Here is a 13,759-nt window from a genome sequence, read left to right as displayed (position 1 = left end):
TCAAGTGGCTTTCTGTGGGGAGGTGGGGAACTGGAACTGGCTTGAGAAGTCTGGTGGTGCGCCGCTGAACCTACTGAGCTCGGGTGAGATTGTTCCTTGTTTTTGATTTTTAACCTTTATGCTGCCTTTTAACCTTTTAAATTAATTTAGTTGTCTTTTTTTTTTTTATTTGCTGATTTGTAAAATTCCCACTAACCGCTTATCATGGGTTAGTTCAGTCCCCTAAAGTCCAGTCAAAATCCTTTTTTTTACCTTTATGCTGCGTCAAGATGAGGAAAAACAACAAAGAGTGTACAAGCAAAGATTGCTTAAAACCTTCAGGACTGATAAATTGGATTAAATGTGATTGTTGTTCTAGTTGGTATCATATCAGTTGTGTAAATATTTCTCTTAGCGACTCTAAGAAAACCCAATGGTTTCAGTGTCCTTTATGCGTTGATGTAAAATCTGTTAATAAAGCAACAATAGGTAATGATTTAGTGCTAGACAATTATGTTAATACAACCATCTCAAATGTCCGAGTACTCAAGAGAGTACCAAAAGACTCGCGTGTTCCCTTGGCGGAAAATCTGTCGGACAAAATAAATGACATCGTCTACAATGTAGAAGATGTTACAAAATGGCTAATTTTTTTAACGTCGTTCTTGTTTTTTTTGGAGCAACCGAAAAGAAGTGGACGCAAACAGACCACAAGCATGAGCTCTTTGATAAATAAAAAAATTCGAGCAAATGACGTGTCACTTCCAAAACCCCATCCCCAAGTTTCAAGCCCGCCTCTGAGTGACCTCGAGCAGAGAATAAAGTTAATAATCAGTAAGCTCGATGAAGGAAATGTAAAGGGAGGAATAAGGCTTGCTGCTTCGGATGACAAAATAGCTCCTTTTTCAACTGATAACTATCAAAAATTGTTATCTAAGCACCCGCAGCGAGCCAAATTTGCAGCTCCAAATCCAGAAAAGTTGGATAGTTTTTTCGTAACCGATTTCGACCTATACAAAGCGATAATGTCCTTTCCAAACGGATCAGCAGCAGGTCCTGATAAAATATTTCCTCAAATTTTTAAAGATCTTGTTAGTAAGTCGAATGGCAGTGCAGGACTTAATTTTCTGAAATCGCTTACTAAGCTGATAAACCTCATTGGAGATGGCAAAATACCGGAACCACTAAGACCTTTCTTTTTTGGCGCAAAGCTTATCGCCCTCATAAAAATAGACGGAGGGTTGAGACCGATTGCCATAGGCAACACGCTGAGACGTATCGCGTCTAAATGCGCTGGAAGCAAGGCCCTCTCCGAGCGACAAAATTTTTTCGGAAACGTACAGGTAGGATGCGGTACCAAACGAGGAGCAGAAATAGCTGCGCACTCGTTTCGAAACCTAATTGAACGCGACGACAATCCAAAATGTACTGTTCTTTTAAAACTAGATTTTAAGAATGCCTTTAACTCTTTAAACAGAGAAACAATGCTGAATCATGTTTTTTCAAATCGCCCCGAATTATATAATTACACCCATTGCGCGTATGCTAAACCTAGTTACCTTTTTTACGGAAGCTCTGTCATAATGTCAGAAGACGGAACTCAGCAAGGTGATCCTGAAGCCCCACCCCTTTTTGCGGAAACAATTCATACACTAGTCAAACAGTTGGAGTCGAAAATTAAATCTGGTATTTAGATTATGGGAATTTAGCCGACGACTATAAGGTAGTACTCCGGGACCTTAAAAACATTCTGAAATCGGAACAAATTTACGGCCTGAGCTTAAACACTGAGAAGTGTGAACTTTGTTTTTTGGGACCGACTACTAGTACACAGTATAATTCAATTTTAACACAATTTCGAAAAATATGCCCCAAAATAAAAATAAAAACAAAAGAAGAACTCCTCATTTTAGGATCTCCAATCGGCGAACTTTGCCGAAAAGAATTACTCGACGAAAAAATTAGGGAGCTTGAAAAAATCTCGGATGTCATTGACAAACTAGACGCCCATTATGGTTTTTACCTCCTGAAAAATTGCTTTAGCATGCCAAAACTCCTATATTTTTTGCGTACGAGCCCTTGTTTTTTGCAAAATGATTTTTTGGAACGCTACGATAAATTACTAAGAAATTCGTTATGCAAGGTCACTAACGTGAAAATGGATGATAACCAGTTTTTACAAGCAGTTCTCCCGGCAGCCAAAGGTGGCTTGGGCGTTTCTTCCGCTTGTCTACTCGCTTTACCCGCTTTCTTAGCCTCAGCAGTAGGAGCGAAAGATGCCTTGAGCGAAATCTTTGGTTTGGAGCATGTGGATGGAACCTATGATGATGCGCTTAAACGGTGGTTTGACCTTGGAAAAATTGAAATGGCTCCGGAAAATGAAATCCAAAAAAATTGGACGGAGCCAATTTTTGACAGCGAAATTGCAGACTTGATTTTACGACTCGAACCAACGGACGTGAAAAGGTTCAACGCGTTCCAAGATAGATTTGGATCCCAATGGTTGAACGTCATCCCCTGCAAAAATTTAAGGTTAAAACTGTCGAACCAACAACTCAGAATTGCGATAGGACTTCGATTAGGATCAAAAATATGCGAACGGCATAAATGCGTGTGCGGAAAAGACGTTACCGAGGATGGTTGGCATGGTCTTTCTTGCCTCAAAAGTGCAGGGAGATTCTCTAGGCATTCAAACCTGAATGCCCTTATAAAGCAGAGTCTATCATCTACTCACATTCCGTCTGTTTTAGAACCACGACACCTCTACAGGACCGATCAGAAGCGACCAGACGGTTTGACGCTCGTTCCATGGGCTGATGGTAAGCAGCTCTTGTGGGATGTAACGGTAGTAGACTCCTTAGCCCCTTGTAGGATTAATGCCGGGTCTGTTTGTAACCCTGGTACGGCTGCCGCTGAAGCGGAAGAGCGAAAAATTGACAAATATAAAGATCTTGTAAATGATGGATATCTTTTTCAACCGCTAGCTTTTGAAATTCAGGGCGCGGCCGGCCCCAGCACAGAAGTTTTTTTGAGCAAGCTTTGTAAGAACATAAGCATATGCACTGAGGAACCCAGAGCAGGCAGCTTTTTAAAACAGAGAATCTCCCTGGCAATACAGATTGCAAACGCCGCTTGCGTACTCGGAACAATAAATGACAAAATAACTTTCGACGAAATTTTTTACTTGTAACACTTGTATATTATATTATCTCGTGTCGAGTTGCGTGTTCTTATTGAAGAAGCGTAACCCGTATCGATTTTAAATGAAAAGGACTTAAACACTTGACATCTTCTTTTATCATTATCACTTCCATATCTAGAAAATTCCAAGGATTTTGACTGGAATACATGATGAAGGGACTCATGACTGTAACCTCGGTTACTATGATACTTTTGACCTTCTGATTACCTTTAATATAAAAAAGTTACCAAACTTGCCCGACCGTATAATTACGGTCAAGCCAGAAAGGGCCAAACCAGCGTTATATATTATATATATATATATATGCATCAAAGCACTAGAACGATCAAATCAAGTGGTCAAGTGAGCACATAATATAAGTCGTCGATCCTGTACTATGGCACTTATTCAATGTACTTATTCTAATTTTTTTGTGACTTCCATCCCATGATGCATGAAAATGATCTCCTAAGGAGTGCGAAGCTGATTTAGTTCTGATAAAAATTCTTTACCTCATTGCATGGCTGTCATATAGTTGACTAAAACGTTTTTAACGTGTTAACTATATGAAAGGAAAAAAACACGTTAAAAGCAAAATTGAATTTTAAAATCACTCATCGAGTTGTTTAAAGAGAAAAGCCAGCTCTCCAGCCTTCTGGACTCCCATAGAATTTCAGAGTTATCCATTGGTGAGTCCGAGAGTTGAGAAACACCGCTCCAATTCAGCATTGGAGGATATAGGCTTGGCCTAGTTGTTGAATTTTGTGATGAAATATGAAAAAAGGACTGCATTCGAACTGGAAGCTCAAAATGTTAAAAACAATGTGTTAAAAACATGTTAAATATAGGTCTGTTAATAACACCTTGTTAATAACATGACAACCATGCCTCAGTGTCTTGGCCTTTACTCTCTTAGTTTTTCAGCAACTCTGTTTCGTTTTCAATGCTGTCTATGTTGCAACGCCCGTGCACGCGAAGATAAGCGGGCTAAAGCTACTTTGTTCGACAATTTACATTCTTTGCTTTTATTTGAAACTTTTGATAGACTCATGTTAATTGTGTGGATCTTTGAGAAATTTTTACATCAAAAAATCAGCGTTTGAATCTCGAGCCCCATAGTCCATTGGCTTTAATGTCTTGTCTCGCCTCATCATTAATGATAGTTGATTTGTTGACAAAGCTTTCGGCTGGACTTTGACGAAGGTCAGACTGGAGTTTGACGGCAAGGTAAACCTCATCAATCAATTTGACCATATTATCTCTAATTTTTTTGGGTTCAATATGAGTATACCCTCCTTTGGCGCAAAATTTACTTTAGGCTGAATGGGGTTCCGAATGCACACCTTGTGCGAATTTTGACTGGTTCCCAATAACATCGCAGGTATATCCCGTGTTTGAATTCTGATTTGTTCAGTTCGGAATTGTATTCGGTGAAGGGTAACGCATTAAGTCAATTTGACGATCCTGAGGGCATACTCACGGCAGAAAATAGTTGTAACAGACTTCAATTTCCGAGTGATTAAATGAAGGCTTCAAGGAAATGAAAGTTTGAGAATAATCAAATTAAGGCTTCAAGGAAAATAAAAATAAAATTAATCAAGTAATGCAAGAACGATATCTGCATTCTAACGGGCTACTACAAGTTTTTATAGGATCATAATGTAGTGCTGTTTGCCGGAGGGAGAATAGCCGATCAAAATTTGTTTTTATGTTTGTTTGGTTGTCTTGTCAAATTGATGTTTAAGACTTCACAAAATTAGTTGACAGAGAAAACAAATCTGTTGAAGGAGGAAGGGTATTATCTTCCATTCTGAGTGTCTCTGAGATTCGAATTAGGACTCGATAAATTTCAGAGATTGCGTGTATAGGTTTAACAGGGAAAAATTGACAAATGGCTTAGTTTGAACCGATATTGATCGCTGAAAAAATCGCAGATCTTTTTCGATAAGTTGATGAGATGTCAGCAGAGAATTGAGTATCTTTAGAAGCTGCATTGAAACTAAAAACCTATAAGGTCACTTTAGACACTGTTGATTGAACTGCTCCAGCTTTCAAAAAAAACTTAGAAATCTGGCAGGTTTACTGATAAGAAATATTGAAAGACACATGTTTTAATTAAATCGAATTTCACTCCCGATGGTAATTCACTCCCTATCTTTGCCATACGTTCTTAAAAATAGCCGCGTTTCAAATATTTTAGTTGAGATATTTTTGTTCCACTTAAAACTTGTGTATTTGGATTCCAAGATAAGCTACTGCTTTTTAGTTTCGGAATATTTTCATTTTTGTCAGTTTCTATAATTTATGCTAGGACTATTAATAACCCAAATGCATTTATAAGCATGACCCAAATTCATGCATGTATATGGCTAAATTTTCAAAAAACAGGCATGTCAAAAATGAAAATATTCCCGATAAGAAAAATTATAACAAATAAATTACAAAAACTGAAAATTATCTGAAATATAAAGGAAAATGTTATTTAAAATTAAGGAATTTATTATGAAATTACAGTTGCATAAGTTTGAGTGGTCAGAAAATTTTCGAGCATTTTTAGACATGTTGGTCTTTTTTTCCATATCTTTGATCATTTAGTAAAAAAATTGTTAAAAAAATTTAATCCCGATGATGCACAAATTGTGCCAAAACGTTCCAATAAACCTTTTTAAACTTACAAACTTTTTGTTAAATTCGTTCTCGTTTAGATTCTAGGTTTTCCTTTTCCGTTTTCTTGGCTTTTGCAGAATTTTTTCTGGAATTGAAAAGCTAATAGTGGCCTTTTGGCGTCTAGATAGTTGTTGAGCTCGTTAGTTGTTGCGTTTTTAGGATGTTTTTGTAAATGACTAATTTAAATGACGGGAGACAGTATGTCTATAGATCTTCGTCCCAGAAATCATGGAAAATTCTCGCTATTATAGCCACGACACACGATTTTTTTTTGAAGAAATCTCGGATTGTAACATTTGCCCAGAAATTACACAGCGAAGGAGGATAGGAAAAGTCCCTATTGACGACTGGCTGACGTCAGTTACCTACCTTAATTCTACTTGTTTTTCACCGTCGCGACCTAACCAGTTGATTTTCTGGTCTGTTTAAGGGTTAACCATCATGTTACCGCGTTTAGGCCAACAGTCAAACAATTTTTATTTGGCTTCCGTTTACATGAAAAAATAACCTCATAGCTGGGTCTCGGATCCCCAGATATTGTGACAATTACTAAAAGCAGGGCTAAAAATATTAATTATAGATATTTTTAGTAACAGTTATGTTTTATAGATGGATTGACCCTTTCCTTGCCCGTGTCCACTTATCGTGTCTGCGTGTTACGCCCGGAGGCTTCAACTAACTGTCCATTTCAAATACAAATTTATCTTCTCCTTCTTGTCATACGACTGTTTTTCGTGTGTTATCCGGCTGTTGTGTTTGTACACGTCGCAATTAAAATGCCCGTCTTTTCGTTTTGAAAGACTTAGCTTCCAGAAGATTTCTACCTTCCTTTTTATTACGTTTTCATCACTAAGGCCTTTAGCATCGTTTCATTTGGGCGATGGAAGGTTACGCTGTGCCATCCGGGGGAATAGCACAGATATATACCATCCACGCCGGCCAAATTTGTGTCGATCGCGCAGTCCGAGAAGCTTACATCATATGGTGATTCCTTGCCAGATCGAAGCTCAATTGCTCTCGGTCGTCATTAAATTTTTTCAATTGTTTTCGCAAGCAAGAAATATTTGTTAAACTCTTTTTTAATGCACTTGGTGTGTTTCACAAAATCTTAAGTTGTTTATAGATTTGTTTTAAAATGAGTGGCTCTATGTATATTCCTCCAGACGATGAGGATGACCCAAAGAAACAGAAAAGAAGCAAATTTTTGCGTGAAAGAGAAGAGTTTGTGCAGTGCAAGTCATTATCAGACCTTCAAAGGTTAAAGATAGACAGAATGATGAAACATCCAGAGAGACCAATTACAATACCTGATCGTCCGAAGGGACCGTCTGTTTCGAAACCACCTGAATTTGTTCGTGAGGTGATGGGATCATCCGCCGCGGCTGGTAGTGGAGAGTTTCATGTATACAGAGGAATACGGCGTCGTGAACAGAAACGGAATCAGTATTATGAAGCTGTAAGTAAAGAAGAAGAGGAAAGGCTCGAATATGAAGCAAAATTGAAACAGAATGAACTGGAAGCAGAACTTAAAACTTCTAAAAAGAGACAAAAACGCCTAAAACAGAAAGAAAAAGCCAAACAAATGAAAGCGTCGAAGAACGACGAAACGAGTAAAACAGATGAGCAGAATAGCCAAAATGATATAGATCTTAAATTATACATAGGAAAAGTTTCCGAAGCTGATCCAAACCAATTTTTTATCCAACAAACTAAAGAGGGCGACAATCAAGAAACGCCAACATGCCAACAGAACGAAAAAGAGGAAACTCCCTGCCTTGATGCCAAAACTGCGACTTGTTGTCATAAAGATTCGGCTTCTTAATTTTTCTCATTTGTGTGATGCGATTTTCCTTGCGAAAATGAAGATGTATTATAACGACGAGCAAGATTTTTCCCAGGCTGCGTGAAGTAACAAATTCGAATTTTTGCTTCTAATTTTTGTAAATTTCAGGTGTGCATCGCTTATCAAGTATCGTTATTCGATGTGATTGTAAAGATAAAAGAGCGGACGAGATTCCAAGTTTTTTGAAAATGTCTTTAAAATCATTGCATAAGGTAAGTTAAGATGGAGTAGTTTGATAAATTTGACAATTTTAAATCTAACCAAAGAATTTGAAAAAGTCCATATTAATGGTTCCGTTAATGAGTTTAGGAGGAAATCCTTTTCTAAAGGAACCGCTTGCTTGGAAAAAACAATTATACATCACATAGTTTCTATCCAGTTTTCTATTGTGTTTTACGTCGTTTAGCAATAGAAAGTAAAGTTGAAGTTACGATAAAACATCGAAATACGCGATTGTTTAGCAGACAACAGCGAACAGTAGTAGTAACAAGAAAACTGAAGGTGTGTTTAGTAAAATAAAATTTAAATTAAAAAAAAATTAAAAATGTAAAAGCGGGATTCGAACCGACGCCAAACCTGCGGGGATGCCGCGCGTCATCTACTATACTATTAGGGCGGAAAAAACAAATGAATCATAAATAAAGCAAACAAAATTTAAAAAAAAACAGAGGTTTTAAAAAGCGTAAAAACCACCACAGTCGGTACATAGGTCTATAGCATAGTGCACATGATCTGCTTGGACAGAATGCACCTTATGCAGCTATAGACACGAGCCAACCGTGGGCGGAACGCGTATCGTCATTGAAATGCGAATTCAAGCGTGTTCGGATTGCAATAACGATCTTGTTTCTACAATTTTTGTCCCATTTCAATTGAGCATAGCTGAAAACCTATATTGGTGACAATGCTAAGCCGAAATCATCCGTCAATGCTTATGTTTGTGAACTTAAAACTTTTTTTTTTTTTGGTGTTACACTAACTTGGTAATAAAAATGGTGAAAATAAAAAAATCGTAACATCTTCAATTTTTACTCAATTTTGACGTTTTAAAACTCTATACCCACCAAATTGACTATGAGGAGCTGGAATATACCAAATAAATTCAATATCATCATACTTTTGAAAATTTTTATTTTTTTGATATAAAATGTTGAGTCAGAAACGTGAAAAATGAACTTTTTTTTCTTCAAAAAGTCAAAAAAAGTTGTTCCAATCAATTTATTTCACTAAGACACACTTAATGAACCTGTTCAGAATGGTTTTCATCCCCATAGCCGTAAATTTTCCATATTTGAAGAAAAGGTGAAAAAAAAACACCTTTTTGGTTACCTCAAAAAAGTGGAAAAATCGGGTTAAGTGGTCTTCAAACCTATAGGCTGGCAATTATAAGGAATGATTGCACTGTCAAAATCAGGGTCGCATGCAAAAAATTAGAACAAGCCTAAGAACCATTTTCGAGAACGTAAATTTTTTCAGAAAAAAGGAATAGGTTAAAATTTAGATATTTTTTTTGCACGGTAGGGGCCCGTACCCCTTCCTAATGGCTTTTTATGCTACACGCGACCATCAAGTCTGAGTCCAAGGGTTCAACCGAAAGATAATGATGTGGGTATCTTCCCTGCATAAACGCGCTATTCCCCTGCTTTATTTAGTAAAGAAACGGATTTGGGAAAAGTCAAATTTATGAAGTTATTTCCGCATTCTTTCCCGCATCTCTACAGCAGATTTTAAAAAATATATCAAACAGTCACCTCCACCTTTAGCTGTTCCCCATTTTACGAAGATTGAACGGGATCTGAAAGCGAAAACAGTCCTTGTTTCAACATGAAAACTTGGTTGCAGCGATTTCTCTTGTGGAAACAATCAAAGCAATTGGTTGAAAACCTGGATTCCTTGATCGTACGCAGGGAAAATGGCTTGAACGTGCATCATTAATGAAATTTGCGGTAACGGAGAAACTTTTGTGTTTTAATAAGTTCTTAACGCGTTAAACTGAAATGATTTAAAACAATTGTTCTGCAGTCTATGCAAATTGGTCTGCGCTCCACGTCTTTTACTTTTGTCTATCAAATGGTCCATATTTTATTATTCCGCTGATAATATTGAAAGTTTCTTTCTAAATTAATTCGCTTTTTCTGATCTTTTTTTTTAACCGCAACTGTCGGTTCAGTCGCTACGTTAATTTGTTAAACTTTTACGATTAGCAGAGACCGATTATAATCAAACCAATTTCAGGCAACTCATATTGCCCATTTAGCGAACAAACAACATTCATGATTGGGCCAAAAGAATTTTTTTCAAGGTTTTGGATAGTTAAAATTATTATAAAAGATTCAGATTTTTTCCGTTCTAATATATTCGAATTCTTTAGCCTGGGTATATTTGTCGAAAAAGCCTGAAATTTTTAAACAGTGATGTTTGTTTTTGTTTTCGAGTTTTGGCATTTATTTGTGTATCGCACGTGGTTAGAAGATGTGCTTCGTCGACAGGGGCGGATCTATGATTTTCTCCATCATAGATGTCATAAAATATTACAACTGCACTCTCCCTTAAATTGACTGCGACCCCCCCCCCCCCCGCGCTAAATCCGCCCATGTTCGTCGAGTTTAAAACAACCAATCAATAACTATTAAACTATTATCGGAAGACATACTACTGAAAAGGTCTGAAGTTAATCTATTCTTTCAGATTGGCATGTCTCTGATGCAGTTCTGTGGGAAGTTGTCCATGCCCAACATGAACAAACTGGTGTACAAAGAGGAATGTCTGTACAGCTTCGACACTCCTGAGAATTGTGCGGAGGGTCTCTTTGTCTCTCTCACATCTTATGTTGCAGTAGGAAAGGATTATCTGCAGAGTTACTTCGAAAAGACAGGGGATCCATTTTACTTGAATTACAAGTGAGTTGCTCTTTGTCTGAATTGGAAGTAAGGAATGATGTTCGATAAGAGCAGGAGGAACTGACTGATTTTTTTTTATTTTTTGAATTTCGTTTGAACAATCACTGAGGCTAATTTTTCAGTTATCAGAAATCCAGTCAGCGTGGAATATAAAATGTCATAGCAAAAAAACTGGTTTTTGCTATGGATGGTCAAGTTAGTTCAAAAATCAATGAATTTTTAAATTTTTTGTTTATGTTCTATATAGCTACAACGAAGATGTGTTACAAGTTCTTTATTTTCCATTTTGATTTACTTTTTGACATACTTTTTTTTGTTTTTTGAAATTTCGAATTGTTTTTCTTGCTGTTAGATCCTCTCTCTCTCTCTCTCTACATAATAAATAAAATAAGTACTTTAACAAATCATGCTTGCTTATAAATGAACCGAGGTTTGACAGGTCGATAGCGACCTTGATAACCAACATTAGAATAACGGCTTAGATTAGAATGACGTCATAAGTAACAATGAATAATACAGTACTACACATTAAACAACACCGCACCACATTTCCCCCTCTAGGGAAAGTTCAAATGGAACATATGAATTTTTCAAATGTAACTGCACTAAATACAAAATAACTTGAAAAGACTGAAAGGACTCAACGATTGAGTGAGTACAGATCTAAGAGTTTTAGCAAAGAGTTTAAATCTAACGAATATGACCGACAGAAGAACAGCAGAGTTTAATTTTCATTCCGTCGCAGCGGGTTATCCGACAACGAGTTGACAGTAGGAAATCTAGTAAACTTCCTAGTAAAGCTTCCGGCCTTGTTTGGAGAACAAACCCGAGGATGTTCCTACTGAAGAGATTTTTCTTGTTTGTCCTTGGCAAAGCGGACCCTTCTATCCGGAGATGCCTGAGTCGAACTGGATGGGATAGGTAAATTAATTAGATTCACGGAGTGACGAATTGGGCTACCATAAAAAGAAGTTTGCTTCTTTTGGCGAGAGGAAGTGCGTGACGAATTGGACGCTGAGGAGATATTTCCATCAAGATCCGAAGTAAATCCTGACACATCGCGGTTGGGAGGGTTGGAGACAGCCAAATTTGAGCCTTTAGAACAATCTTATAATTGCGGGACTGACGATTCATCATCCGACGAGATAGGAATCAAATCCGCGCAAGAGATGATCACAGATTTGGCAAGAGAAGATACGTTCGACTTCACACTGATAGGCACTTCCGGGAGGAAATTTCCAGACGTAGAGGAAGAGGCCGTAAGATCCACCACCGCCGTAGCATCTCGAGGAATAGACTGTATGCCAGGAGCATCCGACACCAGCTTTCCGCCGACTTGGTCACAGAGGATTTTGTCCGCACAGGGGTGGAGGATGACAACAGTAGAGGAGGCTGAGGACGAACAGGAACCGATACTGTTTTGGCAGTAATCCGAGATCTCGGATTAGACGACCTTAGGGGTCGATTATCCTCCGGCGACGTAGATGACGACGTTGACACAATGGGGCGCTTTTGCCCCATTTTGACTGGCGTTGCTTGTTTGCCTGAAAAATCTATACACGATGATTTAAGGCGCACCGCAAGATGATTCCTCCTAATAACAATACCCTCAATGTTATTCTTTTCTTGAAACTGATGATTCCGATCGGCAAATGTCGTCTGTTTTTTTTCGCATGAAGCAAGATACCTCAAAGACACGTCTGAAGGGGTCGAGTGATATATCCTATCAAAGTACTTTTACTATTGATTCGAGCTGCACTCAAAAAATTCAAAAATATCTGGCTGTCAAAAATTGGTCTGAATGTTTTACTGTTGTGAAAAATTTAGCGCGCGAAATTAAGCTTCTATTTACGAGCGCAATTATGATATTTAGGGAATAAAGTCTTGGTAAATTTGGCTGGTAGTCAAAAGCTTATAGAAAAAATTAAAATTAATTAAATGAAAATTAATAAAAAGGTAACTGTGCACGAACGTTTTTGTTAAATAAAGATGAGCATGCGAGCACATTTTCAAATGAAATTTATCAAATGAAAATATCCAAAACCAAATGAATATTAGCAGAAATAAGCATCAGCTGTTAGAATTATTTGAAAGAGGGAATAAACTAAAAACATGTCCCGGATAAACTAAAACCTAAAAATATGAGGGGATAAAGTAAAAACATGTACTGTTGGAGTACTCTCAGGAGTTGCCAATCTTATGTCTAAATGCCACTGCTCAATTGCATTTAGTTTACGAGATGTGACGTTTCTTAATTTTTATATATTTTTCAAAGGACTTTGATTTTAAAAACTTTTACGGTTTATGGTTTTTTACGCTTGCGATTTTGTTTCGAAAGAAAAAATTGCAAATGACTCAGCTCAATATATTTGTACGCTTGCGATTAGCAAGCGTTATCAAATCGGAATGTAGACTTTTTTCTAGTTAACAACTAGTTTAACAAAATCAGTTGAATCTCTTGCTGATATCGTTTTCTGATATCAATGCTGACATGCTCATTTTCATAAAAATTCAAATTTTACTTGCTCATTTTCATAAAAATTCATATTTGTTTTTGGGAGGGTACTAGTCACTACAGGATAGTTTCAGGGGTACTTGAAGCTTATGAAAAATTTTTTTAATAAGTTTTTTTTTCGGCTTAACTGGTGTCTGCTCGGCCTTGTTTCCGCTTCGTAAGTTTGTCCATTTGCTAATTGGAATTTCAAATGCCTTGAGTGGCATGTTTGCGTAGAATTCCTGTTTGAAAAAAAAACAGGTTTTATGAAAATGTATGGGATTGGTTTTTTTTACGCTTCGGAAAATTGTAGCACTTCGCAAAAAAAAAAGTTTTTTTTTCTCAAAAACCTTTCTATGGATTTTCAAAAAAAGGGTATCCATAAAAATACCGCCTACACCCTTGTGTTCCTGCATAATCACCTGGTCTCTTTTTGCTTTACGCCTTTGTCTACAGTCTTTGAAAGGTCGGTCGGGGAAATATTTGACCAATATATTTGGTTTTTTTGTTTGTTTTCTCAAAAATTAACCTACCAAATCGGAGATTTTGTGTTTCAACGAAGAGATCAGATTTGGAAAACTTTCCTCCATAAGCTTCTACGCCCAAACTTTTTCTTTTACAAAAAACATTGAAAGAAAAAAACATTATATATATATAAATAAATAAAATAAGTACTTTAACAAATCATGCTTGCT

General features: G+C 37.1%; 3 protein-coding genes across 3 annotated transcripts in view; 2 read left to right on the top strand and 1 right to left on the bottom strand.

The window, feature by feature from the left end:
- LOC134843757 (exportin-T-like) overlaps positions 1-13,759 on the bottom strand; it is a 551,312-nt gene that overhangs the window by 387,154 nt on the left and 150,399 nt on the right. The window lies entirely within an intron of this gene.
- The window catches only part of LOC134843758 (ubiquitin carboxyl-terminal hydrolase 5-like), a 62,799-nt gene that overhangs the window by 42,528 nt on the left and 6,512 nt on the right, over positions 1-13,759 (top strand). Inside the window, exon 2 of the mRNA XM_063860021.1 lies at positions 10,363-10,570. Coding sequence (XP_063716091.1) covers positions 10,365-10,570 — 206 coding nt within the window. The 5' untranslated portion in view covers positions 10,363-10,364. The remainder of the gene's footprint in view (positions 1-10,362; positions 10,571-13,759) is intronic.
- LOC134844990 (PRKR-interacting protein 1 homolog) lies at positions 6,963-7,649 on the top strand. The gene has a single exon (XM_063861818.1). It carries the CDS (start codon positions 6,963-6,965, stop codon positions 7,647-7,649), a length of 687 nt encoding a protein of 228 aa, XP_063717888.1.

Source organism: Symsagittifera roscoffensis, chromosome 4, assembly GCF_963678635.1.
Source record: "Symsagittifera roscoffensis chromosome 4, txSymRosc1.1, whole genome shotgun sequence".
Taxonomy (NCBI): Eukaryota; Metazoa; Xenacoelomorpha; order Acoela; family Convolutidae; genus Symsagittifera; species Symsagittifera roscoffensis.
This window is presented reverse-complemented; position numbering and strand designations above follow the sequence as displayed.

Coding starts and splice junctions, on each gene's coding strand:
- LOC134844990 (XM_063861818.1), top strand. CDS start 6,963: ATGAGTGGCTCTATGTATATTCCTCCAGACGATGAGGATGACCCAAAG.